General features: G+C 40.0%; 1 protein-coding gene across 1 annotated transcript in view; it reads right to left on the reverse strand.

The window, feature by feature from the left end:
• The window catches only part of LOC124155336 (rhophilin-2), a 273,661-nt gene that overhangs the window by 16,919 nt on the left and 234,894 nt on the right, over positions 1-21,848 (reverse strand). The window contains exons 5-12 of the mRNA XM_046529068.1: positions 18,547-18,624; positions 17,244-17,368; positions 16,136-16,397; positions 13,816-13,917; positions 10,640-10,865; positions 10,475-10,525; positions 6,282-6,476; positions 3,953-4,212 (exon numbers count right to left, since the gene is read on the reverse strand). Coding sequence (XP_046385024.1) covers positions 3,953-4,212; positions 6,282-6,476; positions 10,475-10,525; positions 10,640-10,865; positions 13,816-13,917; positions 16,136-16,397; positions 17,244-17,368; positions 18,547-18,624 — 1,299 coding nt within the window. The remainder of the gene's footprint in view (positions 1-3,952; positions 4,213-6,281; positions 6,477-10,474; positions 10,526-10,639; positions 10,866-13,815; positions 13,918-16,135; positions 16,398-17,243; positions 17,369-18,546; positions 18,625-21,848) is intronic.

Here is a 21,848-nt window from a genome sequence, read left to right on the forward strand (position 1 = left end):
AGGTGCATATATATATGGGTATAATATGTGCATATATATAGCCACATCAATGGTATAAATCGTGCATAATATGTACATAAAAGGAGCATATAAATGGTATATATGGGCATAATATGCGCATATATTTTAGGCCACATCCATGGTATAAATTGTGCATAACATGTACATAAAAGGTGCATATAAATGGCATATATGGGTATAATATGTGCATATATATAGCCACATCAATGGTATAACTTGTGCATATTATGTACATAATATGTGCATATAAATGGCATAATGTCCTCATGAATTGCGATATTATGTGCATAATATGCGGAATATATGCACTGATGGAATGGCATAATGTTTGCATATATACGGAATATATGAGGACATTATACCATTTATATGCACCTTTTATGTACATAAAAGGTGCATATATTCCGTATATATGCAAATATTATGCCATTCCATCACTGCATATATTCCGCATATTATGCACATAATACCGCAATTTATGAGGACATTATACCATTTATATGCACATATTATGTACATAATATGCGCGTTTTATACCATTGTGGTGGCATAATATTCGCATAATATTTGAATATTATGTGCATATTATGCCATTCCATCACTGCATATATTCCGCATATTATGCGCATAATACCGCAATTTATGAGGACATTATACCATTTATATGCACATATTATGTACATAATATGCGCGTTTTATACCATTGTGGTGGCATAATATTCGCATAATATTTGAATATTATGTGCATATTATTCACTTTGTGCTGTGTGGGTATGTGCCTGTCGTTATTAGCCATAAATAGGGAAGTAAACTAGTGTTTCAAATGCACCAAACACATTTTTAAAATTAGAGTTCGGACTAACACAATGTCGTTAAACCACAGTTTAAATCCTAATAGTGAATACTTGATTCCAGATGACCGTCCGAAATATGGAAAAATTCAAAGGCCGCTAAAACGGGTGTCCATGTTGAATATTGGCCGTGACGTCACAAGGCAGTAGCAGAAGGCAGCTTCTACGCCGTTTAGTTCTACCACTATTATTGCATAGAAAAATTACTGAATTTGAGGATATCCGTTTTTTGCTGTCATAAAATATCTTCAGAATATTTACGTGGCTCCTTCTCTTATGGTTACATGACTTCACCATTGCATAATATATTAATATTCATTTACGTGTCAACTTCAAGTTTGGAAAGAGTTTTGCGAATAGCACATTGAATCTTTAACAAATAGATGATGGTATTTATTTTTCGCTGGGTATATTTTGGCACAATGCCAAAACATTTGTTGTAAGAACTGAGTCAAACTAATAAACCTATTTCAGACGTTTGCTGCGAGACTTATTCGTTGCGTATGTATTCACGCCGACCGGCGCGTTCGCCCTTCGCAAATAGAATCATGGGATGTTAGCCTTATTTCCGTGCTGGCTGGTTGTTGCAGTGGTTCGCTGTCCAGGATGGGTTCAAGAAAAGTTAATATTAATTGGGAGAAGGAAAATTACAACGATTTATAAACGGTACACCAAACTTTGATGTATTTATGGTCACTGAATTTTTTAAAAAGGAGGACAGGTACAACACTCCATAGAGATGCGAGGCATTAAGGCTAACAAGGGGAGACCACGTACCTTGCTCCACCTTTTTCAATGGCGTATTTTTTATGGCCTTCAGAATGGTGAACACATCTCTGAACTAGTAGTGGTTCCGTTGTTTGGGCCTTAGTTATGCTGTAATTAATTAATTTTCATGTGGTACTTTTCACAAGAGATGTATAAATATAAAGTATCCTATAGCAATAGATGGGTCAGTGGTAGCATGTACGACTCCCACTCTGGGGGCTAGGGTTCAAGACTTCGTCATGGCAGTTAATTTTGTTGTTTTCATTTTGATCATACGGCGTCAAGCTTATCATTAATTTTAATTGCAGCAATCATAGGAATGCGACAATTTTTTTATCATCATAATGGCGTTTAGGTATTTAAGCATTGTAATTTCAAACGCAGAGATACGACGACTACAAGGGTTGGTGTGCGCTAAAATGTTAATTTTTTCTTTGCTTATACTTACCAACTTCCACATTAAAAATGGAAACCACTCTTGCAAGAACACATACCATTAAAGGCTCGCGGCGAGCAACAATATGCGTACAGACATAATTAATAAGAACACAAAACAAATACAAAATGCCATATCTCTCGAACACTTGTAATTCACATTACTCCAAAGGGAGTTTACTTACACAGTACCCATATGCTAAAAGAATCATTCCGAAATATAATTTCAATTAACAAATAGGATGAAATAAAAGTTGATAACCCTGGACCGGGCGCGCTGGCGTATAAAATACGTCAATCTTTGAAAACCAAGGATTTCAACATTGTACGCACATTCTGGGCTGTAATGGTCTGGTGTATTCCTACAATGTACTTTGACTGCCTATACTTATTGCGAGTTTTCAAAGTTCGAGGTATTGTAGCTAATTTTTTTAGATCAGCAAGAGGAACCCTGGAGTATAAATTACACCGCGCGACCAATCGTGTACCTTAAGGTACATGTATAGATGATACAGATATAAATTTATATCTGTATCGCCTATATATGTACTAATTTCAACAAATAAAGATTAACTTTAACAAAAAACATTTGTTATAATATATATGCACATATCATGGGGAAAGTACGCAATTTGCCCGGTCATGTAAAATAACAGTCGCGCCATAATTCTTTAACCAAACTACTTTCAGTTTATACATTACATAGGTCTATGCGGAAGATGCTATATTTTGACTCAACACACTTTCTGATATGAATGAGGTACCTATTAAGTAAATTATTATTATATAAATATCAATTTGATCTTACAATACCTTCAAATGATCTTCAAAACAGAATTTCATCGATAGGTAAGAGTCAAGAGCAGCCTTGAACCATTTATTCCGCATGGCTTGTGTTAAAGGCACGGGAATGAATATCTTCTCTATGCATAGGCGGATCCAGGGGGAGGGCACGGGGGCACGCGCCCCCCCCAGACCCTCAAGATAAATATGCAAGATTTTTAATACGGTCCCATTATCATTGCGTTCGTTTTGTATTACGAGGTATCCTTGTGCCCCACCCAGAACAAAATCCTGGATATGGCCTTGCTTGTGCCCCTCCCAGAAAAAAATCCTGCATCCACCCTTGTCTCCAGGCTTTCGTTTCGACGTCGAGATGCAATTTGGAACAAAAAATCATTTATAATTCTTTTTTTAATTCATGTTTTCCGTACTAGCCGACATTTTTAGGAAGCAAACTCCACCGATTCCCGGAAAATCTCACCACGCTAAAGAAGGCGACGGAATATAGCGATACTCCCCTGGTGACTACTGCCTTGTGACGTCACATCTCAATCAAGATGGAGGCACTGTGTTTCAGCGCAACATGAAATTTTCCGACTTTCAAAACGTTTTAAAGTGCATACCCCAGATGCTGGAAATAAAAGTGACTATACTAATGTTTCTTTTTTAGGCTAAACTTTCAAATTTGGCAATAAAAAAAATTAGTGCACTTCCCTATTACACATAATTCGTCTCATTTTTGTCAAACAATGGATGCGGGAAAATTATGCGTATGGATCACGATCTTCAAACGATCGATCATTGAGGGAAAATGATACTTTGGGGAACGATAGTTTCCTGAAAAAATTACATTTTTTGTATGGAACTTTATTTGGGACCACAAACGGCGAAAAATGATCAATGCAGGAATGATAGATCGGGGTTCCATTGTACTTACTTCCCTCATTAACACGTTTTCCTGGTTAGTACGTTCATTTTTTGTGGTCTCTTCAGAAGCACACTAGACAAGTTCCACTTTATTACACATCTGCAAGGAGAGTCAACACATTAAAATGGCCCAGTTGAAAATGCAGAGCTCTGCAAATGAGACTTACGTCCGCCAAACTGCCAGGGTCCACGCCCGCAACAATGACAGGTGCATCCCCGCGCACGCTGAATCCAAACCCTGCATCTCCCACAGTGCATTCGCCCACATCACCCTCCCCACCCCCTTTCCGGAGCTGAACATTGCGTGGAGCCGTCCAGTGGTGCTTGGCTGAGAAGATGGCCACGGGACCAAGGTCACGGAACAAGTCTTGCACTCTGTACTGAGCAAAATCTGGAGGTGTCAAGCTGAGCTGGAATTTAGTGGATGCTAGAAAGACGGGAGACATCAGAGGTTTAACAGACGAAGAAGCAATGATCGATGCAAAGTATATTGTCCAAAAATTATGAGAAAAACATTCATTATATTAGTTGAAGGCATAGTTGCAATAAGGGATCCCAATCAGTAAATATATAAAATTTTAAATGCTCTTTTTACACCACTAAACACGCTTGATCAAGAGCTGTCCAACTGCAGTGGAGCTCACCAGCGGATCATGAGTCAGCGAGGCGTGACCCTGGGTCCCCTGGGTCACCTTCCAGCCACTGCCTAGAGGTGGCACTGCACTTGGCAGCCATTGGGAAGTGGAGGACGCCACTGTTCGGACCCACAGAACATGACAGAGGCCCTTTTTCATGAGGCCCTCCCAACGGAGTGAGTGCACCCACTGCCACGACTCAGTGCGGCTGACTTGTGATTAAAGTGTCGCAACCTTAGGCTATTATCAGAATGAGAAGACACCTTGGAGCACCACCCAACAGGCAGCAAACCCATTTTAACAACTTCAGTAGTTAATTAACATTCTCAACTTAAGTCAGTGATCGGTGGCACGTAATTCACCGAGTGATTAATACATTTATTACCAAATTTTATGGATAGAGGGGAAATATTTGCAAATGTATGCATCGCATAGCGTATGCTCCAGAAGTTACAGAAGCTACAAATGGACTGCAGGGCAACCAAGAAAAAAGTAATTAGGAAAGTATAAGAAATGTGGATTTGGAGAAGGTTACTTAAATTAAGTCGGACAGCAAGGAAATGTAAAGAAGACGTAAAACAAGAAATTGATGAAAGAGAACATTCCTTACTTAACATCATGGCACAAAGGAATGCATAGATTTACGACACATTCTGGGACATAATAGGTTTTATCGTGAATGAATAGGAAAGAGGGTAAGACAAAAGAAAGGCAGAGGGGACAAGAACCCACTGGGTCTCTGTAACTACATATTTACGGCCCAAGACATCAGCAGAAAACAAGACTCGAAATCAAAGAGTTCCAGAGTCGCATTCTCACATTAGGGTGTAATTGTCTCCTATGGTAACCATGTGAATGTCACTGCCATTCAAGTGGCACCTCTTATATAATCATCATTGAAATAGCTAACTGAGACCAAATCATTAAAGTAAATTAATTTAAATTACGCTCATAATGAATACAGGATACTGAATGCATGGAGTTGCATCACTGCATCGAAGTAAAGACTTAGCAAGAAAAATGGACAGATATTAGCTGAAATCAATACAAAGATAAATAACATAATGCTGTCTATTCGGGAGTCTTGATCAGCCAGGAGTCTTGGCAAAGACTCCAGACAAATCACAGTACAGTTAATAAATGAGTGGCTGATATGTGAATCATAAATATGAGAACTAAGATATTAGCATGTAGTATAAGAGAATAAGTCATGACTAACGTTAAAATAGGGAATCAGAAACTGGCTGAATTGAATTAATTTTGTTATTTGGAAAGCAATGGAAGGTGAAAGAAATTACCAGTAAAATAGATCATTCCACCAAAAGCAAGATCTACAAAAGAGAGTGGGAAATTTAAACATAGAAATGAAGAAAACATTTATAAGAGCCTACTTTTAGAGATTGCTCCTACACGGAAGTGAGGCATGGACAATGACAGCAGCAGAGAAAGCAAGGATAGATAGGCTTTCGAAATGCGGTGCTACAAATGAATGATGAGGATCAAATGGATCGACCGCGTTTGTAATGAGGAAGTCCCAAGAAGAGTAGGAGGGAAGAGAAGCCTTCTAAAAACCTTCAGGAGAAGTTGGGAAAACTTGATTGGCCATGGCTTGGGGCGCGATGGCCTTATGAAGAGAATCATAAATGGAAGGAAATGAGGGAGGTCTCGAATAAAATACATGGGAAGGATAAAGAAGGATGTGAAAGAGAAGACATGAAGTGGCTGAGTAAAAAGGTTGGCTGAGAGGAGAACTGAATTGAGGGGTAGCAATCACACGAATGTTGACCTGCAGTGAGGATGATGACGTAAAATCAAACACTAGACAACAACAAATGTGCAAAGAAGAAGAAGAGATGCTCACAGCAAATGCGAGGAGGATCGAGAATTTCCCGGAAGTCGTCCTCCTCCTCAGCAGCCGCATACGCATCCAAGGCGCGATCGTGGGCTGCCCGTAGCACGCTGCGCAACGCATCCTTGCCTCTCAACTCCCGACACATCCTCAGCAGTCTCTCACTCTCCTCGTGGAACATAATCGCCTCACGCAAGTGCGCACGACCTGCAAAGAAAAAACATGCGTGCTTTCACAGCAACAACATGTCGTGCATGCTGCACGTAGCACTTCCACCTCCACTAAGGAGTTTTCAAAAGTATTATGCGAGCATTATGCATCCAAGGATTGTCTTTTCTGCACTCCATCAGTATTTTAAAATTGGCCCCGGAAATATTTCACTCTGCACTGCATTAGCGACTCCCACACGCAGTTGGTTGAGGAGTGGCATCACCAGAGGGTGTTGCTGTCTATACTTTGTTTAGAGCGTAGAGAGAATTGCAATAATCTCCAATCTGATAGCATTACTGTGATTGAAAAAACACAGAGACATTTAACAAACAATTTCCCATGAAACACTGAGACAGCGGCTAACTATAGGCTTTATTTTCTCCTGAATGGCTAGGGACTTGGGCACAAACACTGGAAGGTTCTGCAGTCTGATTGTGAGTGGTGTTCTTTATTGAGAAATGGTAAACAGTTGACTCATGGGACCTTGTCATTAACAGCTCACCATATGCCACCTATGTATATGTTTACTGTTACGGCGATTCTCAAGTTTTTTTAATATATTTCTTGATTCTCCCTGTTTATAAATTTTCATTCATGCTCTATTTTTAATGAGAACCAGGGTTTGGCATGACAGCCTCTTTAAGAAAATCCCGAGTAATTATTTGAGGAAGAACATAAACTTTGTATCACATACATGCAAATTCGCGCTTAAACAATATTAAAATTCAACATAATACACATTAAGCTACATGCTTGTTATGTTAAAAGGTTTTACCACTCATAGGGCATAGCTTTATTGCAAACTCTGGCTTATGTGTGCTATCAAGTTTGTGTTGCACGGTGCGACGAATTTATGTATTAAGCTATGACCCAAAACTGTTTGTGAGAGGAATGACATGCAATACTACTTTTGGATTCCATTGATGAAGGCAGCACACTTGATTTTGGCATGAACATTTCGAACATTACCCGAGTATAGCATGATAGGTGGTCACAGACAATACAGAAATGTTGCTATCGTTTACGGGAAAAAGTTCTCCTCAACATGACAATTTTAAAGAGCGGCATAGAAGCATACCAAGGGTGAAATTTTAATCTATTTGATTAAAATTTAATCTATTTGATTAAAAATAAAATGTAGTGTGGCAGATATTGAAAGCTAAGAATATTTGCCCCATCCTGGAATCAAAAACTTGGTCTATAATTCCATCATCACTGAATGAATCTATTCCTTTCTATTCTGTATCTAGCCCATTATTCTGTCATGATAGGGTAAATTCGGTGAGCAAAATTATATGTAATCTTCTTGATTAAAAATAAACCAAATTCTGGCAGGAACAGAAAAATAAAACAGTATACACACAATGACATCAAACCTCCTTTCACTTATGCATTTCAATGAATAATCATTATCTATTAATATTCTCTTGTCCATGGGGAATTTGGAGGAGTGTTTTTGCAGCTATTTTATTTTAATCCTAATTTCAGTTTCACTGTTCTGGAGTAGTACAATTTACTATGATATACACGTACCCTTATTCTCAGTGATAATGGTCTGGATAAGTGCTATAGGGCAATTCGGCACGTCACAGACTGACAGTCACTCTGTGTTTTTAAACTTTTAAGAACACACCTAGCGCAAATGAACCGACATACTAAACTTTTTCAACTTCCAAATTGCTACACAATTGCAAAACATTTAACTTGGGTTGATACACTGCTGTGTCTTGAAAATTACATGACTTATGTGACTTAGAATTCACAGTCATGGACTGCCAAAAATGAAACAAAATTTCAGCTCAGAGTAAAACCTTCAAGTTTTTCTCTGAAACAAAGACTGACTCAGAGCTTCAGCAACACACATCTCAAGACTCCAAATGTAAATTCCATAATGCTTCAACGCCCATTACAATAAATGATTTTACGGATTAGGATTAATCCCTCTTGAAAAGCATCTTCACGGACTGACCAGAAATGTCACAGACTGACTTCAGTGATTCCCTTTTGGTATAAATATATTCACTGCCAATAAAATTTACAAAATAAATTCTGCAATTCAAAATAAACTAATCAAATCTGTCCAGAAACCATTAAAATCATTATAAATTAAGTACAAACCTAAAATTAAATAAAATACACTCATTCGGTGGCCATAAAATCAATTAGCGAAACAGATGTATTTTGCACATAGATGACTCATTAGAGAGCTCAGCATACAGTAGGAGGCACCTCATTTGATTTGACAAATTTCACGTGGTGCAAAGTCTGTGTGCAAGGTATTGCCTTGATTTCAGTCCAGTAAAACTTTTAACTTAGATACTTTGTAAGATGATATCTTCAATATAGATATTCTTGTACACTTTCTTTTGTACACGGACATAAACTCATTAGCATGCATTACCTTTTCCACTGATTGTACAGCAGCCCACATTTTTTTTCATTTTCTTGCCAACCCACCAATTACATCCACAGCCCCCTTTCCACAATAGGACTCAAAATATTTCATTCCAAAGACACGTTAAATGCATCAGCTAGATTTGTCATATTGTGCAGTGTACACTTTTGAATGCCTTAGTGTTCTGCCTCTTCACAAAGGCGTGTTTAAGGAAGCGAGCAAGTGAATTATCTAAGACAGTCAAGGACTAAGCCCTCCTTAGTTTTCAGAATTGCCCTTCTATCCTCGATGCCTCAACAATGCCACTCACAACTTCGATTAGCGAGATTATCAGTCAGTTCAAGGAAGAAGATTCCAGGAGGACAATGAGGACATTCTGACTTCACACTTGGGATGGACTCTTGATTACACGTAATCAGAGCAACACAACCCTTAAATTCTCTCATAATTGAAATACCTTTGCTCTGAAATGCCCTCAGAAGAAATCTAGTATTTTCATGAAAAACACGGGTGCATAAATTATAAGGTGAAAAAAAAAACTTTTGCAAAGCAAATTTGGAAAAGCTGATACTCAAATCGGTCTCTTGGAGGAGGAGAGGAATGCATCATTAAAGGAATAGAAAAATTTATTCATGCAAAAATTTATTCCCAGTTGTAATTTATGATACTATTTAGTTTTTAAAATGAATTTATTCATTAAAGTTCATACGTGGCTAAAAACTAAAGTAAGTGCATACAAAAATCTCTTGTTTCACAGCAACTCATGCAAAAGTCAGAACATTGTGGCAAAAAAATAGACTTCATCGCAGAGATTTTGATTCATTACGGAGCCTCCAACTACTTCTTATATTCAATCAGTCAGTATGACAATTACGTGGAATCGCACTATGGAAGAATCTGTACAGTGTAATAGATATGTTAAAAAATATACATTCTTGGTGCAACTTGGAAAAAATAAGTTTTAACTGGCACTCCAGCATTATCATTACTGCACAAATACTACACATTTATCCACATGCTATGATTTCATAGCAGTAGCTACTGACATCAAATACCTTCATGTGAAAGGTTTATAGCTTTGCTGTTTATAACCACTGATGATATTCCTAACATGGTCAGAAAATATGTACATTTCTCACAATCACAAAATGTGCAGAGTTTTGTAAAGGAAGAGAATACAATACTCAAGGAAAAATAGGTATACTCCAATAAAAGACGACAGTAAATCCAAAACATACTGCCGCAAATTCCTGAAGAAGTGACCCATTGCATTTCTTTAGATTCTTTCTCAGTTTATTTTTGGATAAGATTGAGCCCAGATTGAGTATGAACAGTGCAGCAGACAAGACAGATGAGAGTGAAGTTGTTCAAATCCCAAAACTAACAAACAGAAACTATTTAGCATGGAAAAAGCGAGTGCAAGCTCAATTGATTAATAAAAACTGTTGGAATGACCCTGGATATGGTGACATTGAAAACCTCCATGGACTGGACTGAGAAGAAAGGCACTCTTGGCAATGAGATGAGACCGTGCTGGGGAGCGCAGTGGCAGAGCGCAGCACCCAGCCAGCCTCCGAGGCCCAGACTAAGGTCAACTCACCCAGGAGCTTCCTCTCCGCATCGTCCTTGGGCACCCTGATCTCCAGCTGCGCACTCTTCCTCGAGATGCCCACGCTGGGCACGCTGTCCGTGCTGGCGCCCCATCGTCGCTGGCGCCTCCACCGCCCCCCCCTCCCCTCCGCCTCTTCCCCCCCCTCCCCCTCATTGTCTCCTTCCTCCAGGTGGATGTACGCAAGAACATCGCGCGTCCGAGTCGTCAGAGCGTCAACAGACGGCAGCGCTTCCAGCATGCCCAGCGCCACGTGCAAATGGGAGAGCGCAGCATAGTGCTCCCGCTTGACGAGTGCCAGAGCCACCCACGAGTGGGGCACGTAGTCCCGCACCGGAGGAGATGAAATGCACTCGTGCACCTTGGAGTATGTCTCCGACACCTGATAAGAGAGCAAAAGCACTCACATTCCATTGACGCTCGCAACAAGCAAACACCCACGAGAGCATGCTTCTTCACGTGACAGATCACGTGCTTACCACTCATGCTATATATCATCTAGGAATTTTCCAAGAACGTACATGAATTACCTTGTTCAACATTTCTTGGCATCTCAAATTTGATAATTATACTTTGGCACTTTCTTTGTTGCATTTCTTTTGACTGGAAGAAGATACAGTGGAAGCCCGGTTTTGTGAGTATGGCATTTCATGAGAATCGCATTTTAGCAAGTGATAGACATTGTACCACCAAATGGCCTATGTTTTACATGTAAAATAAATCGGATTTGATGAGGTCAAAAAGTTCCTTCCAGAGTGAACGCTCGGTGTTAAGACAGATATTTCTCGATAGGGCGATGCACTGCTGAGCAATCATTAACTATGTATTATATTTTGTATTATCTGTTTATTAAACTAAAAAAAAAGATATATGTCAGATCTACAACACATAAAGCCAGTCATGTCCATCCGTTCGTGTGATTTACGGTTTTGAGTACGCTCTGCACACTCCCATTTTATGTTCTTCTTTCGTTAGGCCCAGGTATCAGTGGGAGGAAGACAACAGTGGGAGAGGGAGTTATGTGAATGCCCCCATTCTCTTTGGCTGACTTCATCGCTATAATAACATAGTAGGCTGAGTCTTAAGCATGTACTTACATTGTAGTGAAACCCCTCCATCTTTTCCTGTATTAGGTATGAAAGTTGAAAGCACAACATTGTTGTAATTAGATTGGCACTCTTACCATGTCTTTGGACTTACGGAAAACTAGAGCAATGTTACCTGTTGCTGCATGCTATCCAGCGATTTATTGTTCAATATTTCATTTATGCATAGCAATTCAAAAAGTTAAAAAACCAACATCTCCGAGTGATTATCGGCCAATCTCTATTTTGTGTTCTCTTTCTAAATGCTTTGAAAAGATTGTTTATCAGCAGGTTATAAATTATCTGAACCAAAACAACTTGCAAGATCCATATCAATCTGGATTCGTAAAAGCCAAATACTAAACAAAGCAGAAAAGTAGGCAGAGGAAAGCAGAAGTAAAAGAGGGCAGAGCGATTGCTATTAGTTTTGTTTACTTTTTTATGTGAACGGTGTGGTGTCAGAAGAAAACCATCCCAGTTCTCTCTTTGGAGCTATATTATTATATGTTACCTGGTAAAATAATTGTGGCAGATGTAGAAAAAGTTACGTGTGTCTAGACCTTTATCCGGGCTAAAAATAGCAGTTATCAGAATTCACTGAGTTAACCTATATGTCCTTCACGTACAAGATGCAGGAAACTTTTTTGAGACCAAATTTAGGAAAACAAGTGTGTCTCATATGCCGTCAAACACGGTATGTAAATGCAATTTTTTCATTTAGTCTAAAGAGAAAAATTGAAACGTTGCAACTCGAATGTCACCAGATTTTTTAATTGTCCCACTACTTTGAACCACTACATTTAATAAATCCTTTTCTGTTGTTGGGACAAGGATGTGGAGTGGTACTCCTGAACTAATAAAAAACTCCACATGAATGTGATATACACACAATGGGCCAACTCAGCATACTTAAGCACAACTAAACACATACAAATTTTAAAAAAATTATCCACATCATAGCTTCTTAAAATGCACAATTACACAATAGCAGAAAACCATTTGTGACATGTACTCAACAGGAGATATACCCAGTGACTTGGAAACAAACATCATCATTCCTATTCCGATAAAGAAGAGAGCACAGAAGCGTGAAGATTTTAGGGCCATAAGACTCACAATACACGATGTGTTGAAGATATTGCATCCATTCACAGAGGAACAGAATGGGGAGCACAGGAATTCTTGGATGAGGACCAATGCATATTGAAGAAAAGCAAGGGAAGAAGAGAAGTAAATTTGGCTCTTAAGGCTGCTTGTAGATTAGAGAATGGAGAAGAATAGACCGAGGTACATTGTATTTGTGGACTTGGAGAAGTCCTGCGTGGAATGGTAATCAAATGCTAAGAATTCTGACAGAAATTGGAGTACTCCACATTGATTGAAGAATTGTTCATATCAAAACCAAGTAGCTGCAGTGATAAAATGTGAGACCAAATTTGAAAGAAGCAAGAATAAGAAAAGGGGTGAGACAACGGTGTGCACTGTCCCCCACAATTTTTAATGTTAACATCGAGATTGCAATCACTGAAATCAGAGAAATGGCTTTGAGTGTCAATATCCACGGATAAAGAATTAGTATGCTGCAATTTTCTGACAACATAGCATTCATAGCCAAGACAGAATGATTTGAAGATGACCTCGACAAATATGGAAAGGATAATGGCCAGATATTAGCTGAAAATCAACAAAAATATGCAGAAAAAAGGGGCCTAGGACAAACATTATAATAGGAAAGAAAAGGTTAAAAAAGTGAAGGAGATTTGTTACCTAAGAATCTGAATAACTTACGATGGATGGAGCAGGAAAGAAATAGTCAGCAGAATAGCTCAGGCAAAAAGGGCTCTGTACAAAAAGAATAATCTTCTTGCAGCTGAAAATACTGGTAATAAGGATATAAGTAAGGATACAATTCATCAAATGCATCTTAGAAATTTGTGTTGGAATCCTCCTAACTCAATATTTAAGGGCTGAGTCGATGGAGACCAAATAGGAGATGAAAATTGCAAAATTGACAGAACTAAACTATTGTATATGTATATTGTATCCAGATGTTTTGAATGTGACTAATCCCCAAGAATGGAATGATCTAGTTTCTGAAAGAATTGAGGAAGAATAGCTGTTTTGCAATAATATTTACAACCTCACCTCTATAGCACGGCATCCCATGTAAATGGCACTGGATGTGCAGGTGAACAATGCCACGGCATTCTGGCACCAAATTGATTTTAATGAGAGAGAGAGGCTTACCTGCGCTGCTTCCTGCGCCAAATCCAAACACAGGTCAACGTCCAGTGCCCTTTCCTTGCTCTGCACTTCCAGCTTCTCAAACAGGCATTCACGAGCTTGTGCCTTGGGGAGATGGACAGCATGGATCAAACACACATACCTATCTATACATACATATATATAAACAATGCTCTGGGAATCAACCTTGGAGCAAAAACCAATCACAAAAAAGAAGCACTCGATAATTTCAATAGTTTGAGGAAAAACACGATGGGACCAACATTAAGCATTCGTTAAACTTTTTCAGAGGTCTGTGGTCATGAGAGTAATGTCCAGACAAAAATTCTTCACAAGGAAGACACAGCATGCGGCTCGATGCCTTACAGCATTTGAAAATTCTTCAGGGCCAAACTTCTCCATCAGTGAAATTAGTCAACAAGCAATAATAATCCATAGATTCCCATATTGTCAATGTTCTTCCTCCTCAAGACCTTCCCCCTCACCAACATACGATTGTCTGTCCCCAATCAACCTACCCCACCCCCATTACTCACCCAATGCCGCTGCTGCCAACCAATCCTCCTCATCTATGATTTATGTAACACTTTCCCCGTCACACAGAATGAATACACTTTTCTCAGGTTTGCACGTGTGTAAGAAAACCTTGTTTTGGGTTCCGTCCCCTTGCCAATTCTCAAGGCTACCAATTAAAAGTTGAAGTGACCGTTCAGCGAGAGCAGGAGGGGCAGCATCGCTCGAGTCCTCATAGCAGACGACCAGCAAACACTTCACTCTTGCCATCATCATTCTTTCCAGAGTTATGTCCCAACAGCTGCTGATCAAATTTTCCTTTTCAAGTTGTATCTCGAGAGCCCCTTTTGTTAATCGATCCCAAAATTGGTTGGATCGCCATCAAACTGTGCGTTCATCCCACCTTACTCTGTGCTCTACAACTGAGGCTATGCTCAACTATAGCTGATTTTTCCGGTTGACCAAGTCGGAAATGCCTTTGGTGTTCTTTGAGAGGAGTAGATATAGTTCGCCCAGGCTCCCCCATGTAGACATCACCACACTCACAAGGGATTTTATAAACCCCTGGGGTCATGAGATTAACTCGGCCCCTTACACTAACAAGGCAGTTTCTTAAATTGAAATTTGTACATTTCTTGCATTTTTTATGGAGAGAACTACATCTTCGCATTACAAATAGCTTTTTAAAATTAAATTTGGCCCATTCTTACATTTTTTAAATGGCCACAAGATAAATTTCAATAACAAGGTGTGAAAAAGTACATGGATATTGAAGCTACGTGTGCTTCATGAAAGAAATATTGCCAAACTTTTCATGTAAAGAAATGTTTATATTGTTCCTCTAACTTAAAATATATTTTTTTTTTTAATTCCATTTTGATTGTGTGCATCTCTTCCTGAAAACACATTTGTCTCCACAGGCATGTGGCCTGAACTTTTGGGCTTTGGGAATATTTGTAACAATAGAATTTGCAAACAAAAAAAAACAGAATAATTTTCTCATTAAAAGACAATACAAATATTTGTGGATAATATTCATAGAAATTGGGTTGCATTAAATAAATGTACGACAAATTATTTTCTTTGATATACAGAGATTTCCAGGTAATTTGAGCTATTTACATAAATGCTATGTGAGCCCAAAATAACCAAAAAAACATGGATCATGTAATAAAATTGGTCATGATATCTACATTTTACTTTGTAAGCTGAAAATTATATCTCATAAAAGCAGTAAAGCATTGAAATGGGACAGATTTTGAAAAAAACAAGCACTATCTTTAATTAATTATGTGTGTGTATGTATCTTACACCAGTACATGCCACTCTGGGCTAAAAATATGACTATATATGCAAATATTAAAAAAAACCGGCTCCAAGTTTTGTACTCACCTTTTAAGAATGAAACAAAGGAATAACTAAAACAATTGGCACAGTTAAATATTAAATTATTGCCGTTGCATAGCTACACATCAATTAATTTTGACTTGGTAGACCACCTGAGTGAAAACAGTGCTAAAAGTGACAAAACTTAAGGAATTTACTGCAATGGGTGGCTTTTAAACGAATAGGACTCAATGAATGAACATGGAAATGACAACCACCAACTATTGGTAATGTATTGTGCAACTGCATGATAAACTTCACAAATTCAACGGTGAATAAAGAAAGAAAGATCAGAAATACATATATGCAACTGAGTTGTCACTCATTTCCCTCAAGATCAGCCAAATACTTGTATCACACACCACCTGCCACGCGCCCACCCTTTCGCCAAGGCCACGGAGATCACGAGGAAAGGGCCACTCACCAGCATGAGTTGGACGAGCATCTGCAGGACATTGGGGCTGAGGTCCATGGAGGGTGCATTGGTGAAGTGATCGTGCAGGTAGCGGAAAGTGCCGGCAGCCCTCAAGAAGCAGTCAACAGCCCTGTCGAGGCCCTGCCCATTGCCAAAGCGGTCCTCTCTTGCACCCAACTGCGTCTGCAGGGCACCTGCGTTGAAAAGGACACAAGCCTTCTCAAAGGCCACCGTCCTTTGGCACGATGGCACGCCAGTCAGGGAATCGTACCTGAAGACAAACAATTGAAAGATGAAATGCAACAAAGGAGCTCCATAGGGGCAAACTTTCACTTTTTTGCTGGAAATCAAGAGTCAACACAATTCACCCAAAAAAGACTAATTTTCAGAGGCAATAGAGAGGAAATAACATGGCTTCCTGAAGGTTCGAAGATTTTCACGGCGTTCATTACATGATCTCTGTATTATCTTTGGGTTTTCGCTGTGTCCATTGGCTTTTGGCGACAACAGTTTCTCTGGCATTGCAATCAGCGTCTTCAGGTCAAAGGTTGAAGGTGCTGATTGCAATGCAAACGAAACTGTTGTCGCCAAAAGCCAATGGATGCGGTGAAAACCCAAAGATATTACAGAGATCAACAAGGCCTCACTTCTCACAAAATGGGCATTGCATCAAAACTCTCCCCCATTACACCACACCCAAATCAAAACAATAAGATAAACACATAAATGCACACAATGCATGAAACGAAGTGTTTAGTGCCCAGCGTATGTGCATATTGCATGAAATTTGCATTTGCAATTGCATGGAGGAAGGTTGAAGTCATTTGCAGCAGGGAGGAAGGACATGTAACAGAGAAAGAGTGGAGAGAAACGCAGCAATGGCATCAGCTTCATCTCACGCTGCTGCCACCACTCAACCACACATCTGATAGACAGAGTGCAGAATTTGAAGAACCCTCCACAGAGCATGTGGTGCGGCAGTCCCTGCCACTGCCGGGATTTGAACCCAGGCCCACGGGGTGGGAAGCCAACACTTTAGCCCATCCTCTCAGAGGTACGTACGTATTTGGCGTTTGGTTTGTAAACTACGTGAAGGGTAGCCTTCCAAACAACTCACCACTCAAAGTATATTCCTAAGCTTCGATCTGGAGGGAAGAATCGCCTTTCAACAAAGTAGAGTTGGTTGTAGTATTCAAAGAGCAGCGTGACGCCACTGTTGTCCCGCAAAGGTGTCCTCGTGGCCTATGAATTAACACGTACGTATGATCATTGGTCCAGCATACACTATGAACATACATGCATACATTACTCAGTTAAACCATTATTAGCACTTTAATACAACAGTCATTCACTCACTGGCTGATCAGACTTACATGAATAGTCTCTCATCTCTTACTATATCATTATCTACTTTCCTTGTACAATATGTACAAAAAATGTACAATATACATTTCCTGCAAGTTTTAACTTAATACCATGAACAGTCTGCTGGCAACTGAATTAGGAATATAAACTAAAGCCAAGTTATAAGCCGAAATTCAAGGAAATATTTTTATAACTAGTATTGTTATGATCAAAATCGACTAACCGTAGTCACTACTAAACATAGCAACCCTTTCTGCTTCAGAATATACTTTCAGGCTTGTGGAAAAAGCGAATTCAAAAAAATTCAAAAGATTCTTCCTCGCCATCTACTTAATTCTTCCAGAACTACATAAAAAATAGCGTGCAGCAAGCCCTCTATAAATACTTACTCTCTGCTAATATGCAACTTTAACTACTTAATAAGCCTTTTTAATCGTAAAAGACCTCCACCTTAACGATACAAACGCAATTTATATTTGCATTCAAACTGCCATGGCGTACCCACTCCTTTAAGAGAATTTGGAGCGTCGATCATTGAACTAGGTCACAATGATCAAGGGGTCAACTCCTCGCCCGCATCCAACCCCACTGCATTGTCCAGCCCATCATTCCACACTTAGTGACTGAGATGACCTTTCAGGAGTGAGTGTGAGTCAATGTACCTATTTGCCCAATCAGTCCACACACAGTGAACGCAATCACAATGCCCATTGCTATGTCTCGCAAGACAATTTTGCAAACGGTTCTCCGTTAAAATCAGACCAGATATTATTTATTCATTGATCAGCTGTGGATCAGGAGCTGAATTAAGTCCCTGATTTGGAACATACATTAGGTAACACTGCTGCTGCTGACATGAAACAGGTGCATGAGAACTGGTACATTAAGTGTTACAATTCCTCAAATTATTACATTTCCAACCACTCAATATGAGCACCCCAACCGACTGGTTCCTAAACGTATCTGTGGAAACAACAAGTTACACAGTCCAATTTGAGATCTGAAACTTATTTTTGGTAGGGCTGAGAATTGAAAGCATTATAGGACTATCATACCTGTCTGATATCCATAAATTCCGATATGGCATCTTCATATGCATTTCCATCCTCACTATAATGCTCCAGAATAAAATCCTGCAAATCAAATAAAATATCATATGTTATTACAGACAAAATCTCTTATCAAAATTTGGTGATTAACACGTTGCATACCGGGGTATTTAAATTCCTGGGAACGCCGATTCTGGGTGGAGGTGTTGAGATTGGAAATATGTATGCCTTTGGTTTAAGCATGGTTAAAAAGCTAATGTTTAGAATATAACTTTACCCAATCAAAGGTTATGATGCATCAATTCATTATGAATAACGAACAACAACTGAAAATGTACTAACGAATACGTATTGTATGCTTTTAAATTGTTTAGGTTGACGTGCCTAAATGACGAGAATTCTCACCATCCGTATGCAACGTGTAAAAGTTTTCTACACTTGAAATAACTCTGTAAAGCAATCACAGAAAAAAGGCCAACCAATGAATAGGTTAATCACTTACACTTGAGGAAATCACAATTCCTAATGAGAATTTGATAGATGGACTAGGGAAGCAGCAGAAGAAATTTCCAAATTTAGCCATTCTCACGTATTTTTAAAATAGGAAAATAGGGAGTAAACAAGAATGACGCAGGACAGTGTGCACGCTGATCCACTCATTCACCGCTGAGGGAAGGAATTCCCCACAGTGACAAATAAACCTCGGGAGATGAAGCTGAGGATTAACCCACTGAGGTCCCACCTGAGATGAAGCTGAGGATTAACTGAGGACCCACACACCGTGACATCACCAACTTATCTGCAAAAGGGTTAAGACCCATGATTTTTGGCTTTGATAAGCTGAATAAGTGGGGTACAAATGGAGAAATGGAAAAACACTGGTCACTTCTTTCTCCTCTTCTTTCAAACTCTTTCCACAATTGACAATAAATTGACATTAACACATTCAATGCGGTCACAATTTTATTAAGTCATTCAAATCGGCCGTTAAAATAAGAAAGAAAAATATAGGGAGGTCTCCATGCCATAACTTCCATTCAAACACTGCTATTATCAAATGGTGCACAGGGGTCAAAAGAGGGAAGGCCATGTCTGAATGCCATGCACACGACCATCGGAAGACTTGGAAGTGGATATTAGTCACGAACGTACGGAGGCGGAGAAAGGGCTCCCGGACCGACATCAACTGATGTGCTCTGTATCTCGGCTTGGACAGCACCACATCAATTGACATGCTCCGCGCTGAATGTGTTAATGAGCGACGCCGTTTATATCTGAGTGCACACATTTATTATTCACTCAGATCTCTTCAAATGATTCTCCTCCCCACATCCACATGCATAGATGGACATGTTCTGTGCTAAGTGCAACATTAGAGATTGTGCCAGCAATGGCAAGTTCTCTCAGCCCTCTCAAACTCAATATAATTAAGACTCCCCACAGTCCTTGAGAGGTCTAGGCCACACACAGCATGTTTAACACCTGCTCTGAATTGCCCATTGCCCATCCAGACAAATGGCAGCACCTCCATTGTAATGTTCTTTTTGGCTTTCCTTCTTTACCCGTGTATACTAGAGGTGAAACTATGTACCACTACACCATCAGGAAATTTAAAAATGTCAATTTAACACACAGTACTCCCACCAATAATTTCACGTTGCATACTAGGCCATTTCAAAAGCAGCGGTGCATTCTCCCTCACTCCGACTGGCCGCACATCCTCTGAATTCTAATAATAAGCCACGCCCACACGGGGATGACTGGTCTAGAAATGAAATGATGAACAAGGAAGGCATCGAGAGGGCACACTAGCCTACATACGCAAATTCACCACCATCCTGGCTATGTTGCCAAGCGTTGTGCGTGACCATGTGGTGTAGAAATGCCATCATTTGTCGCATCCTTTGCAGTACGAGCATACGCTCTCCTATTTCCTCTTTTCTTCATTGCCATATTTCAGACGTTCTTGGTCAGTTCACAAATTGTAGCTTGTGTTTCAATTGCTTTTTTTTATTAGTTGTGCAATTTTTCTCTCTTTAAGCGAGTGTACCTTTCTTGTACACTTAAAATTGTAAACATTTGAAGACACGAATTCCCCGCCACCTTCATTGGAGCACTTCTTCAAAAAGCACAGAAGGGAGACCTCGGAGGTCCTGCACTTGGACTCAATGCGTATGTGCCTCAAAGAATGTGAGTGGGCGTCACTGATTTTTCTCAATGTCCACTTATCTCTCCTCTCATTTCCTTTGATCCAACCTCTCCTCTTGTAATATCTCTCGTATTTTCCCCTTGCCCATACCCCTCCCAACGGATCACGTTCAACCCGCTCCCCTTTGGATCAAACAAATCAAAAAATCCTCCCCCAAATGAGCCCTATTCACCTGACACACACACAACCTCTCTTTCTTTCTCATCTCGCGTTTTCACCTTTCTTTCCCAAGCATTCTCTCTCTCTCTCTCTCTCTCTCCTGGCATTCCACCCACTTTGCGTCCCTCCTTCCACGTTCTTCCTTTTCAATATGTGCTCGCTTCCCCTCGGCCAATTCACCATCACACATTATCAGGAGATAGTTAACCATAACTCCCTCATAAAATTAATTTCTCGCTGTGGGCCTCCCCTTCTCTAGGAGGTCAACACAATTCTAGTTACTGCGCACAGCTCTCTCCAGAGGAAATGCAAGAAATTGCTGCACAAACCCATGGTGCATTCTCCAATGCAGTAGGCAGGGCAGAAATTGCAGGATAGTCGATAGATGGCATTGAAGGATGAGCAGCAGGGAGGTGAGGAAGATTTGTCGACGAGTGTTGGGGAGGAGGTGGGGCGAAATAAGACGCAGCACTTGCATCTTGGGCGGTTGCACGGTTGGGAGGAGGAAGGGGCAGTGTGGGGGAGAGGGGGATCAGAGTATGTTGAGCAGATTGGGTCTCCACACGTGATAGAGAAGGGAGGAGACTGGATGGACTGTGGCCTGTGCTCATGACGGAGTAGACATCTCTCAGGATATTTTTTATCTTTTGAGTGCCAGGAAAGAACGTGGCGGTGAGGTTCAGTTTTACTGGATTTATTTGATTTGGTGCGTGGAGTGTATTCATAAGACGGCGACAGAATTTTCTTTTTGAGAAAAGGCTCTGGATGCTTCACGAGGGCTTGGTGATGGTGCTGTGTGGCTTGATGTAGGGAGGGGGAACTATTGCAAACGTGCAAATGGAGAGAGAGTGGGCAATAGTGGTGTGTTTGGTGTGTGGGGGATGACAGCTAGTGCAATGCAGATATTGCTCGTGATTGGTGGGCTTTTCTAGGATGGAAG

The sequence above is a fragment of the Ischnura elegans genome, chromosome 3 (genome assembly GCF_921293095.1).
Source record: "Ischnura elegans chromosome 3, ioIscEleg1.1, whole genome shotgun sequence".
NCBI lineage: Eukaryota > Metazoa > Arthropoda > Insecta > Odonata > Coenagrionidae > Ischnura > Ischnura elegans.